The sequence below is a fragment of the Sinocyclocheilus rhinocerous genome, unplaced genomic scaffold, assembly GCF_001515625.1.
Source record: "Sinocyclocheilus rhinocerous isolate Xijiao unplaced genomic scaffold, SAMN03320098_v1.1 scaffold95, whole genome shotgun sequence".
Taxonomy (NCBI): domain Eukaryota; kingdom Metazoa; phylum Chordata; class Actinopteri; order Cypriniformes; family Cyprinidae; genus Sinocyclocheilus; species Sinocyclocheilus rhinocerous.
Genome location: NW_015662004.1, coordinates 1,812,862 through 1,830,775, shown reverse-complemented (window position 1 = coordinate 1,830,775; position 17,914 = coordinate 1,812,862). Strand labels below are relative to the sequence as shown.

Below are 17,914 nucleotides of genomic sequence, written 5' to 3'. Positions count from 1 at the left end.
GCCTAATTAAACGAATTAGTTGATAGAGATTTTTGTCCTTGGAAAAAAAATGAGATGGAGCCTACAGTACTGCCTGTAGCCTAACGTTAACTGATTCTCTTATTACACGTATCACAGGTAGAGATGTTGTCTCAGAATAATAATTGAAATGGAACTGAACTGAATTGAAATCCTTGGAATTGAAACTGACGAGCAGGGCACCTACCTGTAGAAGAATGCTGAGGGAGTGGCACCAAACTACTCCAATGAAATAAACAGACTTCATTAATCATATTTTGAGGGTCTAGAGAGTTATCAGACACCCCTTGTGTATTAAATCCACTTTAACTAATAGCTAAAACTTCTGCAATAGTGTTGTCATTGAAAACATCAGTCCAATGTACCAACAGTTTTGAAATCTAAAGTCGCGCCAAAAGACAGTGATGCGCTTCAATCAGGCTTCATTTGCAGCACCTGTTTCATTCTCAAGCCCGAAAGGAAACTTTCGCCCTTCACAGATTGTTCCGCTTTTATTCGGAAAGCCGTGAAGTTCTGTATGTGTATTGTTTTTTACTTATTATTTCTTGAAGATGCAGAAAGCCTTGAAGAAGTATTTTGTAAACATGGACGAGTATCTGGCCAGCATCGGGCTTTACCGAAAAATGATGGCGAGAGACGCGTCCTGTCTGTTTCGAGCTGTTTCTGAGCAGGTAGCCTACATTTTAAAGATGTATATACCTCAAGATAATCTCAAACTGTACATTTGTCTGTGGCATTCAGAAGTCGTGAAAGTATGAATTCTTGAAATTGGTGTATGCTGTAGCATATCTGTTAAAATAAGTAGCTATACGACATATTTATGACTATACCTCTCCACTGAAGCACCTGTCCAGGTGTTTTGATGTATGCTGATAAACTGATGCTTTTTTATTTTGCTATAAGCTTTACTACTCCCAGAATTACCATCAAAGAATAAGGAAAGAGTGTGTCAACTTCATTAAGGCAAACAGATGCAACTTTGAGCCTGTGAGTGAATTCAGACTTCATCAACAGAAACCTTTGTACAAACTGTCATTAAGTTTAAACATTATAACATGTTGTGTTATGGTGTTCCCATGTGTCTCAGTTTGTTCAAGGATCTTTTGAGAAGTATTTGGAACGTTTGGAAGATCCCCAGGTTTGTATTCAGGGTCTTTTATCTTGTTGCTGTCACTAAAATATTAACAATGCATATGTGTTTTATTTTTGTAGCTTAATGATTAGACTATTTAATGCTTCAAGAGTCAAACCTACATGAGGTGTTTAAGACTTCATATGAATGTAATGTACTGTCTTTTAATATCCCAAATTCAATAGGAAACCACAGGTCAAGTGGAAATAAAAGCACTGTCTTTACTGTACAGGTATGCTCTGCATCTCTCTCTCTTTAATCCTGAGCCTTTTTGTGAAACACTATTAGTTACTTTTTATATTCTGTTAAAGTAACCATATTAAAGGAATAGTTCACTCAAAAAGGAAATTCATCATTTACTCATTTTCATGTCCTTTCAAACCCATACGTCTTTTTCTTCTGTGGAACACAAAAGTTTAATTTCTGAGGGACATTCTGGCTGCTCTCTTCGATATGCTATGAGGTATCAAAATGACAAAAAGAAGACTCCTGTGCTGTATCTTAAGTCACATGATAAACAGACCAAAGCTGTTAAACTGTTAATCTTCTCATCCGCCAAATATCTAAAAGTGTATCATTACCAAAGTCATATTTTTTGTGAATAATGACTTGTATGTTGGTTTGTTTCCCACACAAAGCTACCATATGGCTTTGGAAAACTTGGAATAAAGTGCTCAAGTTTTGTGGGCTGCTTTTATGAGAGATGTATTTTTAGTCCTTGACAGTCCGAGTCCTCATTCACTTTCATTATACTGAAAAGAGCAGCATTTTTAAATTCATCTTTTGTGTTCCATGGAAGAAAAGCAGTCAAATGGCTTTAAAATAAAATGGGGGTGAACTATTAATTCATATGTTGCATTACATCTGAACTATACCTATTTGAATACATTCAGATTTAAAATGTGGAATTCTGGGCCCGTGTTCTCATGTGAATGGTTTTTGGCGCAGGCGGTGCTTTGTCATTTACAGGTATCCAGGTAAGCCGCCAACTGAGATTGCAGAGGAGGACAATTTGCCTAAGGTGAGGAATATGTTAAACTCTCTTAGCTCACGTTCAAAAGTTCTAATTCGGGTTCTATTTTAATTTAGTTTCACTATTCTGGCCATTAATCACCCACTTGGCCATGAACTAACCACAGCTGCCGTGTCACAGAAATAACTAAACCAAAGCAGTATACACAGTTGGATTTTTTTGCTTGCTTACCACTTAATGAAAGATTTAATACCATGAATCTAAGCGAGAAGTTATTCCATTGAAGCTCTCATGGTAGCCGCCTGGGAAGCTGGACCCCTGACTCCAGAAGTTACGTAGTGGCCATCAATTGAGAGAGGATCTGGTGGAATCCATCAGATCTAGATACTTCAGTGTACAATATGTATATCATGAGGGTGGGATGTCTGAGCCTGAGATCATTTTTTTTTTTGTTGGCAGCATTCACACAATCTTCTGTTCTGCTTCTCCTTTGAAATGTGAAGAAATAAGATGACATAGTTTTAGTGTGTTTTTTTTTCCTTTACTTTTTTGATCAATACTGTGTAATTTGTGCAGTGTTCATTATGGTTCCCAGCACATTTACCAGAATTCCACTCCACAGATTTTGCTGTGTTGCTCAAACAACGGCCACTATGACATTGTTTACCCCAAGAACTATCCAATGGATGCTGCAGTATGTCAGGGTGAGTTAGCAGTTCATCAAGCCTGAATCCCATGATTAATACATCCTGAACAATCCAAACGGTAAACATTTTGCTCTGTATTGTAACATCATCACAGTACTGGAATGTTGTATGTGCTGCTTTTATTTTTTCAGCCCTTTTGTATGAACTGTTATACACGCGTGTTCTGGGAGTTGAGGAAGAAGAGCTGCAGGTGGTGATGGAGGGATTCAAAGGAGGGGGACGGCGATACCGAAACAGCCAGTCTATGTGCAGTGAGGACGCTGGCTACGATATCCCAGAAGACCGCCCTCAGAGGTCTTCTCTTGTTTGTTGTTGTTGTCTTTGTACTCTCTGCCTCCTTTATCGTACCCTTTGTCTTTCTTGCTGACTATCTTTTAAATACAAAGTGTTGTTTCATCATGGAAAAAATGTTGACAGATGCATGCCTTGCGAGTATAGATTGTAAACAAATGGTTGACGCAGATGTCAAAATTCTGTAATTTATTGATCCTCATGATATTCAGACTCACAGGAAGCACAATAAGGAGATGTTTGCAGAATGTCTTGGCTGCTCTTTACTATACAATGAAAATGAATCGGGGCTAGGGCTGTGAAGCTCCAAAAATGCAGAAAAAGCACCTACAGAAATAGTCCATACAGCTTGTGTGATAATATTCCAAGGCATATGTAAGATTTAAAAAAAAAAAAAAAAAAAAAAGAGATTGTTACAAAAAAACATTTAAAATGATATTTCAATAAATACAGTAAAAAGAGTGATTTGTGGTCAAATAAATGCAGCATTTATATAGTACAGACTCCAAAGCTTTGAAAAATTAAAAAAAAAAAAAAAAAAAAAAAGAGATTGTTACAAAAAAACATTTAAAATGATATTTCAATAAATACAGTAAAAAGAGTGATTTGTGGTCAAATAAATGCAGCATTTATATAGTACAGACTCCAAAGCTTTGAACAGTATTGTACTTTTTCTAAAGATTGTAGCTTGATGGTAGTTTAACTTAGAAATTAGAGTAGTTTGTAGCATGACATGTTACAGGTAGTAGCAAGTAGCTTCTCCAACACTTCTGGCCATTATATGCTTTCATTTTTTAGAATTCCTTTTGTGTTTTACCAAAGAATGTCAGTTTATGTACTTTTCATGACTTCGTTGTTCCAGAGAAGAATGGGAGTTGAGTGGTCACTGCCGATTGGAAGACAAAACCAAAGCTGGAGCTGAGGACCAGAAGGTGGCTAAGACCATAATTTAAGAGATTAAGATGTTGAACTTTCATCAGTATTTGACAGGATTTCTCTGCACCAGGCCACAGAAGGGTCAGGAAAACTGGCACTGCCATACAAGGTACTGAAGGCCTTAGAGCCAGAGCTTTACCGCAACGTGGAGTTTGACGTGTGGCAAGACGCCCGCAAAGGTCAGTTTATAGTTACTTTTTAAGAGCTTAAATGATTGTTACCCTAATTTAGGAGTATCGTTTGTGATGTGCTTTGTGATAATCCTGTGTTATAGAGCTACAGAAGACTGATTACATGGTGTTTGCTGGCAGACAGTACTTTTTAGGAGATAAGTGTCAGGTGGGACAAAACCTTTCTTCAGGTTTAAATGTAAACATTGCAAACTGGCATGCCATTTTTTCACTTGTCACTTCTTTTGACAAAACAGACTCCTGTTATGTATTTATTTATTTATTTTTTATAATAATGGATCCTATTTCTGATGCAATTCTTTGTTTTCCAGGTCCGCTTGGATCCAAAAGGGAAGTACTACAATGCATTCATTCAAGAAGTAGGGACTCAGACCACTGCTGTGACCGTGTTCATTGAGGAGCTTGGAGAAAAGTAAGCTATGACCATTTGTGCTTTCTCACAGGCAAACATCAATGAGAATCTTTAAAACATCCTCTTTGGCTCCTCTAGGCATCTGGTTCCCTTGACCAATCTGAAGCCAGTGAATCCTGTGCCAGCATGGAACATCACACCAAGCAGAAAGGGAAATTCCTACAACCATCCAGAGCAGTACCCTGGAGAGCTAGGTCTGCCTCTTTTCGACTTCATTTGTATTGGGTTGTACAGTCTTGAGTTTTCTTTAATTTAGTCGGTGATTACTTGTTTTGTGTAATTAAGTGTGTGTGTGTGTGTGTATATATATATATACACACACACACACTTATCTTTTCTATCATGTGTTCAATGGGCAAGCAAAAAGATCAGAGTGACTTTGACAAGGGCCAAATAGACAGTATTAGGCTGGTGGGTTTATTGTTGTGGCTGATCAATTTATAGGTCTATTACTTGTAGATATCAGAGTAATTAGCAGGGCACATGAATGATCGGATTAGATATTTCTGGGTCATGAAAGTATTCCTCTTTAAAGACCCAGAGCTGCGCGGACGGCGACGGTACTTCAGGAAACCTCGTGGTAAGGAGATGTTGATGGCAGTGTCTTTCAGTCGTCCTCAGCCTGGCTTACCTCCCCGTCTGCAGCCCGGGCTAGGAAACATTCATCCTGTCCGTTCTCCAGGGGTACACGGTCCCGTTCCACCTCCTGCAGGTCTGGCCTATGAACACTACCGACCCCACCTTTCAACTAGGCCACCACGTGGCTACGCCCCACCCAGGTTAGACACAAAATTCTTTACAGATGCTTATTCATTGTTGTATCTTCTAAACATATGTCCTTTCCTTACTCATTGGATGAATCTATTTTTGTGGTTCTTTCACCACACATGTTTTGGCCAGAAGTTCGACCCGATTCCTGAACAGACACCATCTTATTGGACCAGACATAGCCTATTATCCCAGTCCCAGCAAGCGCTGCTACCAGAGTTTTGATAACTACTCGTACAGGTCTCGGTAGGAAAACATTTACTTGAACATATACATCAGAAAAGGATAATGCTAAAAATGACACTATGATGAACCTCTTCAGTATAATGTATTAATATATTTTGTAACTGGGTATGTATTTATTTATTCATTTATTGATTCAACTTCAAAAAAAAAAAAAAAGGGTTGTGAAAATAAGGAACTATGACTTAAAAGACTATATGACATGGTTTAACACATTTTCTTTTTGTATTTACACATTTCCTGTTGAGACAAGAATTTGAACTCTTTAATTGAATTTGAAAAAGACATTACCCTTTAGTTTACCTGACAAAATTACACTTGACAGGTTGTTGCATAGAAAATGGCAATGAAGACATTTTCCAAATTAATAATTTCCAGCTTCTTCCTTTTTAAATCAATTATTTCTAGAAGAAAAACAAAGAAATATGAATGTGTATGCAGTCAGAGACAAGTATATCTCTAAATTCTTGGGCTGCCTATAGTAAGAATAGTCATTACAGTACTAATTTCTCACTAGAAAAAGTTGAAAGGTTGGGCAAAACAATGTATTTAAACACAATGACCAGCCTCGACTTTTTCAGCTTTCGGGAATCAGCCAAAGAACCGACTGTATTTCTCATGTTCCTTTGTTAAATTGTGTTTTCCGTGAATCCATTGCATCATTTTCAATATCTCAAGATATTTCAGTTGAATCTTCTCTTTGCGCCGTAAACCCATTTTATTCAGCTGCTGGCAAAGTGAGTTCAATTGTGTATATATAGGAGTCGTCGGCGGCAGATGCACGCTCTGAATAAAGAGTGTCTGAGCTGTGTTCCTGAGCCAGGAGCGGAAACCCAGGACATAGAGGGAAGTATCACCTTCTATGAGATTGAGGAGACTGATGAGAGTGCCTTCTCGCCGATACCAGTGAGACACCCAGTTCTACTTCACTAACAGATGGGAGTATTCAGGCCCGTTCACACCAAGAATGATAGCTACATTGCTGTCTGCATGAACGCATAATGCCATTATGTTTGTTAAAAGCACGAACTGCACTTATGATATGCCACTTGAAATGCTCAAGCTCTTTAAAGTCAAGTGGATTCCCTATTCACATAAAATCAGAAGGATCATTAAAACTTTATAGTTATTGTCTTTGGTGTGAGCAGGCCTTTTAGGCTTTGATGCTAAGATCACTGTTCTGTCTGTCTCACTGTGTGTATCTGAAGAGTCAAGCAGTCTCCAGCCCCATGGTTCCAGGAGCCACTGCTTACTGGGTGCCAAGAGTTCCCAGTCCAATACCTCCCTCAGGCAAGCAGCCCATGACATCATCAGAGGAGGACCCTGATGAGAGGAGTAATGCTGGCGACCAAGGTACAGCCAAAACCTCGCCGGTGGTTTAGCTCTGAATGTTCCATGGCTCTGTCAAAACCAAATGAGCTGACTGCTACTCGCATTGTCAGATATCTATATCAGGAGTTCTCAGAGTGGGGTCCATGAACACCTGGGGGGGCTGTGACCCATAGCCAGGGGGTCTGCAAAATAATTTTAGTGACCTATGATTTCCACAATGAGGAAAACACGGACCGAATCCAGTCCAAAAAAATAATAATAATAATTTACTATATAACGCGTAATTTCGTGAAAATCTGGGATGAATTAATCCAAATTATGACTACACTTAATCAAATTGCTTTGTGGACTAGTGTATGTGAGTATTAAATCGCAAAAAGGCTGCTATGTAAATATAAAGTCTTCATTTGAATAAATGGTGGGGTTTTGACTACTGTGCACATGTGATGCTCATCTGCCATCTCACTATATGAGACATGAACATAGCATTTAATTTGATTAAAACCTATTGTTATATACAAACTGAAACTCAAAGGTCTTCACAACGACCCGCCACAAAAGTTTGGTTAAACTTCAAATTTTGACAAATAAATTACTATTGTGATATGGGGGGGCCAGAAATATTAAAATGGTACAAATGTAATTAGTATATAATTATAATGTACGATTATAATGTGGTCTTTAGAAAAAATTCTCCCCTGTATGGGGTCCCTGGCCCCAAAAAGTTTGAGAACCCCTGATCCATGTAAACGGCATTGTTAGTACTGCGCATCATCAATACTGGTATATTGCGACACCCCTATACATCAATATTTGTGGTACAGTACATTTTTATTTGAATGGAACTATGAACCATAGATGCTTTTTAGTGCCCTTCACTCAGGTATTGCTTTTTTGCTGATCCATGTTGTCAAATGTGGCTCTGATAATTGGGTAAACAAATTTTCTCATTTATTCTAGTTAATGGACCTTGCATGGTGTCGTCTTCCATTTTAGTGTTCAACAAGGTCTGACATCAGTATTAAAAAAAAAAAAGTGGAATTAACACCTCCATGTAAACGGCATTGTTAGTACTGCGCATCATCAATACTGGTATATTGCGACACCCCTATACATCAATATTTGTGGTACAGTACATTTTTATTTGAATGGAACTATGAACCATAGATGCTTTTTAGTGCCCTTCACTCAGGTATTGCTTTTTTGCTGATCCATGTTGTCAAATGTGGCTCTGATAATTGGGTAAACAAATTTTCTCATTTATTCTAGTTAATGGACCTTGCATGGTGTCGTCTTCCATTTTAGTGTTCAACAAGGTCTGACATCAGTATTAAAAAAAAAAAAAGTGGAATTACACACTATTCAGGTCCCCCAAGACCAAATTCATGCCTGCAGTTGATTTCATATACATTTGGTACATGTTGTTGATGATTTGTATGGAAAAGTGGAAGTGTGCTGTTTCACTGCTCTTTGCTTTGGAGTTATCCCCATGATGGCCAAAAGGCAGCTCACTAAGTTTTGACACAGCCCATATGTGTTGTGATTGATGGTGGTTAATTTTAACTGTTTGTCCTGACTAGGTGAATACTCTGAGGAGTACATCTACTCTGCTGCAGGTTAGTTCATTAATGCTTACATTGTGTTTGTGAAATTTCAGCATTATGCTCTTGTCATTGTGTGCACTGATATTAAAACATCATGCTTCTGTATTGCAGAGGCAGGATATCAGAGTCCATCGGTGTATGCTGCCGCAGCAGAGTCTACCACCAATCTGGTACTGTCTTCCAATCTTCTTAATTTGTCAAAAATGTCCACCAAAATGCTAATGATGTGGCTGACATGAATTCCAGTGGGAGAACATGGAGTAGATGTGCTCTGACAGCTCTGCACAATCTCTCCTAAACCATTCCCTTTATTTGAGAATACAGAAAATATGACTTCACTCATTAGATGAGTGTGTGGAAATGTTTAAAATTACTTTTACAATAAATAGAGATTGCTAATCCGATTGAAATTTGACATTTTGCAGACCATTCAGGAAGGAAATTCTCGTGCCGGGTCGCCGCAAGAGGGTGTCGCTACCTACAGTTACTCACAACAGGCATGCATTGTTCACAGTATTCATAAATTTGTTAAACCGTTGTGTTCTGCCTTGGAGGGGATGTGTGTAACTCAATCTTTTCAGGTGGTTGTGAAGTCGTCTGTCCTCTCCTCTTCTCAACAAATCAACTCTGCCCCGGCTGCAATCTTCACATCAAACTCTTCCTCTTCATCCACTGGGAGCTCCCAGACCCCTCCAAACTCACTGCAGCCCAACAACATCTTAACGACTGGACAGCCACCATCTCAGAATACTCTGGGCAGGCCTGGTATACAGTTATGGTTGTTTTGTCTAACTTTTTAAACTAATGTAGTGATTGTCATGTACAATCATCAAATACTAATGTTAGCAAAGGAGATGAATCAAGACACTCTTCCCTCTGTAGTCATTGTGTAGTTTTATCCACACTGTTTTTCCTGAGCAGTTCCTTGGTTTGTCAATGAGCTGGGAGAGCCAGTTGCCATGGCGCCTCCTCCACCCTACTCTTATGACCCCAATGGCAGTGACCTTCCAAGAGGTCAGAGGGAACCACCTCTTTGTTTAATATTTGTGCATAATTTTTTTTCTACATATTCGTGTTATTTCTAACAATTTTTTTCCCTCAGATTGCAAAGTGCTCCAGTACTACTACAATTTGGGGGTTCAGGTACATGAGCATTTTGCTTTTGATCTCCATATTGTCACCTCTAGAGATTTATAGCTTATGTAATGTCCTGCACTTAAATGAGGCTAGGTTTATGTGAGTTATGCCTAAATGTGAGTAATACGTGGCCATGTTAATGAATATTAATAATACTGAAAAAAATCATAATTTAAGACTTCATTAAATGCATTTTTTAAATTATTTAATAATTTTTCTTGTGGTGCACTTATCTTTAGTAATTTTTTTTATAATGAATATTAATAATACTGAAAAAAATCATAATTTAAGACTTCATTAAATGCATTTTTTAAATTATTTTATAATTTTTCTTGTGGTGCACTTATCTTAGTAATTTATTTATTTTTTTATAACAATTCCATCATTTCAAAATTCATTATTTAGGTAAACCCTAAATTTAGTCTCTGATTTGAGCTCTTTATTGGAAGGGGTTGAAACTTAGGGTAAACGTATTAGAACTTGAATGTAAACACCCACTGTTATGATTGGCTAACATCTATGCATTTGAAATGAGCATTACACGTGAAACTCTCTCAAAGTTATACTGTATTTTTACAGCTTTCTGTATATGAAAATCACAATATAGAGAACAGATTTTCATGCTACTTACAGGGACCATGTGAAGTTGATCGTTTAGTCACTGGCTTGATTCACTAATGCATAAACGGCAGTAAACCACTTTACAACAAAGACATCTGTACATGAGCCCTTCGATATTACACCAATCACAGGTTGGATAATACTAAAGTAACAATTGTCAGCAGAAACCAAATAATGTGGCTTACTGTCCTTGATGACCTTAAACGTTTAATTGCTTTTTGTGACATACTGATGTTTCTGTATTCAGTATTTTGTATTCATACTGATGTTTTTGTGTTCCAGTGGTATCAGCAGAGTTACTGGCACTCTATGGTGCAGATGCAGCAGGTGTATTCGCAGCCTGTCGCAGATGCTCAGTTCCAGCCGTACCAGAGCACTGTTCCCACCGCTGACCACACAGTCCCCCAGGCCTACTCTGATCCTGTCCGCATGTGCCCGCATCCACAAGGAGACGTGCCCAGCAACGGTAAGGCATCACTACCACAAAACTCCACATTCTCAGCTTTCACATCCATCTTGAGCTTGTCAAACATCTACTCTTTTCTACACTGTACACTCTAGGGCTGCCCCCCTAATAGACAACTAAACATAAACAAATGTTATTTGTTGCAGGTTTATCGTTAACGGCTGGTCCTTGAGGTAATCTCGGTATATCGGTATATCATTCACAGACCTCAAATATGGTTTATCATTCGAAAGTGAAACGTGTAGTAGTAGCAACTTACAGGTATATGGCCGCTCGCTCTAACATTAACCTAGATAAATGTGCTATTAGGTGCGTATCCAAGTGTTTGTGTGGAGTGTGGAAGCTATTAGCGTGCTTACTGCAGGACATGGAGGCGCTGACGCGATCCTTTTTTTTTTTTTTTTTTGAGATCAGTGGAAACAACTTAAAATACCCTGTATCAATATATCATTTTTGCTCATACAGATAAGAGTAATACATTGTTCGAAACTGCAAAGGGTCCACTTTTCTTTGTGTACACTCACAATGCACTTTCTGCCATCTCTGTCTCTGTGAACTGGAGCACGTCACAAAAAAGAACCGAAACTCAGCGTATAGGCTACTTGCCTAACAGATGTGAGAAATATATCTAGAGAGAGCTTGAAATGTCTAGGTTTAAAGGGATAGTTTACCTAAAAATGAAAATTACCCCATGATTTATTCATCCTCAAGCCATCCCAGGTGTATATGACTTTCTTCTTTCAGACAAATACAATCTGAGTTATATTAAAAAATCACTTGACAGCTCTTCCAAGCTTTATAATGGCAGTGAATGGGAGGTGAGATTCAATAGTCCAATAAAAGTGCATAAATCCATCATAAAAAGTACTCCACATGGCTCCGGGGGATTAATAAAAGCCTCCTGAAGCAAATCAATGCATTTTTGTAAGAAAAATATCCATATTTAAATCTTATTTATAAAATGTAATCTCTAGCTTATGCTAACTGTCGTTTGCGCATACAAGAGAGGCCGTTCCAGCGGATGACGTAGAACATAGTCGAACGAGGTGACGTACATAGTCGAATGAGGTGACAAACATGGAAGTGACGAATGCAGAAGGGCAGAGGAGAGAGCAAAACAAAACACCGGTCACAAATTAAAAGTACAAAATGAGGATTTGTAAAGAAACATGTCAGAGGATTTCGATATATGCCTGGAGGAGACTTGTTTCCCTTTGCTAAACAACGAAAACTTTGCTTCCTTTGGTCCTGTAAACAAAACTTGGTTCTTGCAAGAATAGCGTATTCTCACCGAAGCTTACACTATTATTAACTACCCTGATGATCTGACACTTTTAAATTAAATGTTCCCTCCTGGTGGAATAACCTGCCCAACTCGGACCAAGCAGCTGAGTCCTTAGCCATCTTCAGGAATCGGCTAAAAACACATCTCTTCCATCTTTATTTGACCCTCTAACTCTAGCACTCTTATTATAATTATATTCTTTAAAAAAAATAAATAAATAACTGCCCCTTTTAGACTTGCACTCTATTTACTAACTGCTTGTTTTTCTTAAAAAAAAAAAACTAGCTTCTCTAATCTTTTTGTATTCTATTTGTTTTCTTTTTATTTATTATACAATTAACAAAAGCAAAAAAGGCATCTAACACTAGCTTGTTCTATTCTTTTTCTATTCTAGCCGTTTTCTTTTTATTTATTATATAATTAAAAAAACAAAACAAACGTGTACTGCGTTAAGCTGAGACTTGTTATAGCACTTGCATATCATTGCTCTTTTGTTGATTTTGATTGCTTCTATATTGTCCTCATTTGTAAGACGCTTTGGATAAGCGTCTGCTAAATGACTAAATGTATTGAATCTCACCTCCCATTCACTGCCATCTTACTTGGAAGAGGCAGGACATTTTTTAATGTAACTCCGATTGTATTCGTCTGAAAGAAGAAAGTCATATACACCTAGGATGGCTTGGGGGTGATTTTCATTTTTGGGTGAGCTATCCCTTTAAATGAACCAATTAAAATTGAAAACAAATACTGTCTGATTATGTATCCGAAAGGTGCATTTCTCTGTAAAGGCACGTCCACTGTACTGTGACATATCAGCATCGTCGACTTCATCTTTGCAGCCGACGCAGACTCAAAAAATATTAGTTTAAATAATTTAATTATTTCCATGCTATTTTTTCGACACATTCATAGTTATTAGTTTTGTCGTTGCTTTGCAGCAAGCTTAATACGTGCACTTCATAGGCTATATATTAAAGGCTCATTATGGTATATATTTAAGTAATTAAATGTATATAAACATGCGATTAGTCGACCAGTGACTTAAATGAATGACTGCTAGAAAAATCTTTAGTCGGGGCAGCCCTTGTACACTCACACCCATGCCATTCTCTCCTCAGGCACTCTGGCCATGGAAAGCCCTCCAGCGGTGGTCTCCGGCACGGTGTTCTACCCCCTGGTGCAGGAGCAGTGTGGTCAGCAGCCCCTTCACCCCTCCTATGAGCCCTACATGCCTGTGCTCTCCACAACATACCACTACCTCACGCCCTGGACTCCTGGTGCCAGCCCACACCCCCGCATGCACCACGCCACATACTGCCCCTCCTCCTCTCACCCCCCCATCAACTACATCACCACCCCCTCCCACCCCCCCCATATGCCACACTCACAGTTTGTCTAAGTCTCATTTACCAGCAGAAATGTTCCCGTTTATGTTCAGTTGTTAGTTCTTTATTGTTTTCGCAGACAAATGGTTATTCAGGGATCCTGCAGTGTTACTCAGTACTTAAATAGAAATGCAGGACAGAGTAGGTGTGCTTTTACCACCCTGCACATTCTCTCCCCAATCAACATCATTTCACTGTAATTTAATAAGCATACATTGGACTTTTTTTTCCTAATTATTTGAGGATTTTAAAAGGTGACATGATTCTAAATGTAATTAGAGTTCCCTTCTCATTTGCTTTTACAAATGTTTGCACGCTTCCAGAATGTAGTAGTTTAGCAACACACCAGAAGTTCGAGTCTTAGGAAACCATTGTCTGTTGTTTATCTGTCAAAAAAAAGTCACTTATTATAGCTGCACAAATAAAAAAAATTAGAAACCAAATCAAGTTGTTTCCAAATCCATTTTAAGGTTACAAGCTAAAACTTATTTCTATGAAGGAAATTAACTTACTATTTGAAAGATCCCGAAAAGGAAAATGTAGCAACCAGTATTATAAGATTTGATCACAGGATTAAATTTAATTTTACAATATAATTTAAAAACAACTTTGATAAAGTAATATTGTGAAATATTACTGTTTTTACTGTATTTTTGCTAAAAAATAGATGCAGCCTTGGTGAACGTAGGAGACAGAATGGTTGAATTGTTGTGTTTGTGAATCTTTTAATCTGAATTAAGAAATTAATTATTTGCAATTATTTGGCTATTTGTAAGTAATGGTATGTTAGATGGACTGGATACAATTTATTTCATGGATAATCATGCAGTTGCTTGACCGTTTAGTCTATGACTTTTACTCATGTTTTCACAATCTGATCTTTAAAGCTGCCCATTTTACTTGAATATGATGCATTTCCACATAAAACAGGATATTAACACTTTATCTATTGGGAATTGATTTAATCGTAATTGGGAATTTTATTTCAGAAGTCAGACCATATTAGATGGACCCCTTTTCTTTGCTTGATGCTTTTTTTTTTTTAACCAGTTAGTGCTGAGCTAAGCTGTTAGCTTACTAGCTAATGACTAATGAAAAGCACAGAGGGAATTGTATAATTGAACTGTTTTTAACTTGAGTAATATGTGGAGAGACTTTTTGTCTGGTTTCCTCAGTCTTTATTTAAACTTTTCTCTGTTTTTAGTTGCCTTGCGGTTCACTCGCTTGAGTGCATCTCATTGTGTCCCAGTTCCCATCATAGCAATTTCTTTTCCTTAAAATAGTAGCCGAAACAAATCCCAAAAGCTTGTGTGGCTTCTGTGACATCAACTGAAAAGCAAAGTCATTTGAGAGGCAAAGCAAGATACTACATTTCAAAGAAAGATTATATTAACTTTTTCAATAGCATGCACAATAACACCAGGAAAATGTAGACTTTAAGAGCAGCAAAAGTGCTGTTTCAATCATTAGCAATGTTAACCCAGATATGATTTATTAAGTTCATGTGACCACAAACAAAAAATGAAATCGAAAACCACTAAAGCTTCTGTTTTAAATCAAGGTATAAAAATCTTCACCCATAACTTTGACATGAAGTTTAACAAAAATGTACCCTTAATGTCAAAAAAAAAGAATAGAAAAATAATTTTAGAAAAATTTGTTTTCAAAAAAAGTTTAGAATTTACTGTAGATAACTGACAGCATAAATTAATACCATCATAAAGCAACACAAGTGAGAGGTTACTAACCCACAACAGAAAGTGTATTATTTGTGATGGGTTCAGAGTCTAGAGACGGTCATAAGAGAAACTAACTCTACAGTAGCTCCTGGTATTGAGCTTCCACAAACTCTAAATATTTGATCATGCATTGTGTTTTAGGAGCCAACTCACTATTTAATACCATTTGCTATAAAACATTTGTGAAAAACAAATGAAAAGCTATTACCTGTCACATAGATGCATAATTTTTGTAGCATATTTTAAGCTTCATTTGAAACCATTTGGTGACCTTTAAAAACATTTATGTTCAATGCAGACCAAGATGCATATATATATATATATATTAAGGTCCACATCCTGTTACCTGTATCTTCTGATACAATAATGTCACTTCAAGATCAGTAAATAACTTGCATTGTTTCAGATATTATATTTCATATATTGGTTCTACTTCCACTTCTGATTTCCGAAAAGGACTTTCTATAGTACACATACGATCTTCAAGTCTGCATTTTGAGCTTGTTTTCAAAAATATTGCACTAGCATTGATGATTAAGAATGTTACAGCATCCAGAACTGAGCATGCGGTGCAGACGGTCTGTAATCGAGTAAATGTCTCTTGTTTAAAATGCTAACTTAAAGCCTTGCAAAATAAACACAGGATTTAACATTGGATTTGTATGAGAGAGTTGCTACATTTGCTAAGGGTGCATTCTGAGAGTCACTTGGATGCATCCTTAAGTATATTTTGAAGAGCTCAGAAGTGTAGGCTATAAAGTTTTGCTTTCTTTGGGATTTTTATTGATTGTGATATTCTGACAATTTTGCACACAATTCGAATAACAAGAATCAAAAATTCAAATATAGCCACAGAAGGTGCCAATAGAGCCAATATTATGTTTACATTTAAAGGTGAAGTGTGTCTCTCTTTTGATGTTCAGATACTTTTTCATATGCAGAGTCAACTATGAGTAAAGCCACCTTTGCACTGCACATAACAAATGATGTCTGACAGACTGGAATTCATTAATTTCCTATGGAGACACACATAGGCTCATGGGATCATATGCGGATGTGTAATTTTTTGGATCCGATTCAAGCTTTGGATGTATTCAAAATTTTGAACTTGAGATATTAGACCGCATGTAAAATGTTGACCTGAATTTAATGAAAACAGTGTACAGTGTACATCTCAAACGCTTAATAGTTGTAAAAATGCAATAAGGAATACAATTATTTATTTAATATTCGTATTTGTTTTGTCTGTTCCCAAAATATGGTAGTCATTTGCCCTATATGCATAGCTAGCTATTGTTTATATTTGATTATTCATTTTCTGCCATGGTGAGGGTAAATGTTCATTACAACTGCCACTAGGGGGTGAATTCCAGACATTGTATTTATCTGAATGTTCCCTGTAATGAAAATGTGGCTTAGGACATTCATAGGTTGATTTCCTGAAAAGTGTAACACAGTCCCCTCATCGGGACATGCTTACTTCCCTGCTAATAGTATGCAAAACATAGTACGTCAAATTAGCACTGTCCAAATTCGCAGAATTCATAAAACAGTATGTGAAAAATACCCAAATTGCCTACTACTAACACCTTGAAGTGTGCAGAGACGTTTTACTACCCCATAAGGCCATATGAGTGGATTCGTCAATGGTGGGGATGTGAAATGACTGATGTTGTAGGTCACATGATGATGCAAACATGGTAAATGTACAGTCATGGCCAAACGTTTTGGCAGTGACATAAATTTTGTGTTTTGCTAAGTCTGCTGCTTCAGTATTTGTAGATTATTTTTCCACGTATGTGACCCTGGACAACAAAACCAGTCATAAGTGTCAATTTTTCAAAATTGAGATTTATACATATGAAAGCTGAATAAATAAGCTTTCCATTGATGTATGGTTTGTTAGGATAGGACAAATATTTGTCCGAGATACAACAATTTGAATATCTGGAATCTGAGAGTGCAAAAGAAAAATCAAAATATTAAAGTTGTCCGAATGAAGTCCTTAGCAATGCATATCACCAATCAAAAATTAAGTTTAATATACAGGTGCATCTCAATAAATTAGAATGTCGTGGAAAAGTTCATTTATTTCAGTAATTCAACTCAAATTGTGAAACTCGTGTATTAAATAAATTCAATGCACACAGACTGAAGTAGTTTAAAAGTCTTTGGTTCTTTTAATTGTGATGATTTTCATAGATTCTCTATGGGGTTCAGGTCTGGTGAGTTTGCTGGCCAGTTATTTAACCAACTTTTGGTGCTTTTGGCAGTGTGGGCAGGTGCCAAATCCTGCTGGAAAATGAAATCAGCATCTTCAAAAAGCTGGTCAGCAGAAGGAAGCATGAAGTGCTCCAAAATTTATTGGTAAACGGGTGCAGTGACGTTGGTTTTCAAAAAACACAATGGACCAACACCAGCAGATGACATTACACCCCAAATCATCACAGACTGTGGAAACGTAACACTGGACTTCAAGCAACTTGGGCTATGAGCTTCACCCTTCCTCCAGACTCTAGGACCTTGGCTTCCAAATGAAATACAAAACTTGCTCTCATCCGAAAAGAGGACTTTGGACCACTGGGCAACAATCCAGTTCTTCTTCTCCTTAGCCCAGGTAACGCCTCTGACGTTGTCTGTGGCTCAGGAGTGGCTTAACAAGAGGAATACG

At 37.5% G+C, this 17,914-nt stretch overlaps 1 protein-coding gene across 4 annotated transcripts; it reads left to right on the top strand.

Moving 5' to 3' along the window:
* The first annotated feature begins 485 nt into the window (after window positions 1-485).
* Window positions 486-13,939, top strand: LOC107727268 (putative bifunctional UDP-N-acetylglucosamine transferase and deubiquitinase ALG13). 4 transcript variants are annotated; one of them, XM_016537086.1, is made up of 25 exons: window positions 486-689; window positions 922-1,005; window positions 1,106-1,156; window positions 1,336-1,382; window positions 2,099-2,171; window positions 2,746-2,827; window positions 2,962-3,124; window positions 3,984-4,053; window positions 4,128-4,236; window positions 4,332-4,396; window positions 4,560-4,660; window positions 4,739-4,854; window positions 5,196-5,240; window positions 5,343-5,439; window positions 5,564-5,674; window positions 6,433-6,577; window positions 6,880-7,024; window positions 8,584-8,619; window positions 8,719-8,777; window positions 9,033-9,104; window positions 9,189-9,372; window positions 9,529-9,621; window positions 9,710-9,750; window positions 10,648-10,831; window positions 13,238-13,939. In XM_016537086.1, the coding sequence occupies exons 1-25, from the start codon at window positions 570-572 to the stop codon at window positions 13,516-13,518; spliced, it is 2,574 nt and encodes an 857-aa protein (XP_016392572.1). In that variant the 5' UTR covers window positions 486-569; the 3' UTR covers window positions 13,519-13,939. The 4 variants fall into 4 exon arrangements, with proteins under 4 accessions (XP_016392572.1, XP_016392571.1, XP_016392569.1 ...); XM_016537085.1 differs by having other exon boundaries at window positions 5,561-5,674; XM_016537083.1 differs by having other exon boundaries at window positions 5,196-5,439; window positions 5,561-5,674.
* The last annotated feature ends 3,975 nt before the right edge of the window (window positions 13,940-17,914 follow it).

Bases quoted from the DNA above. Each gene is read 5' to 3' on its own strand.
- LOC107727268 (XM_016537083.1), top strand. From the start codon at position 570: ATGCAGAAAGCCTTGAAGAAGTATTTTGTAAACATGGACGAGTATCTG. The intron at 2,172-2,745 runs GTGAGGAATATG...TCCACTCCACAG, and splicing joins AGGAGGACAATTTGCCTAAG to ATTTTGCTGTGTTGCTCAAA. The intron at 9,622-9,709 runs GTCAGAGGGAAC...TTTTTCCCTCAG, and splicing joins TGGCAGTGACCTTCCAAGAG to ATTGCAAAGTGCTCCAGTAC.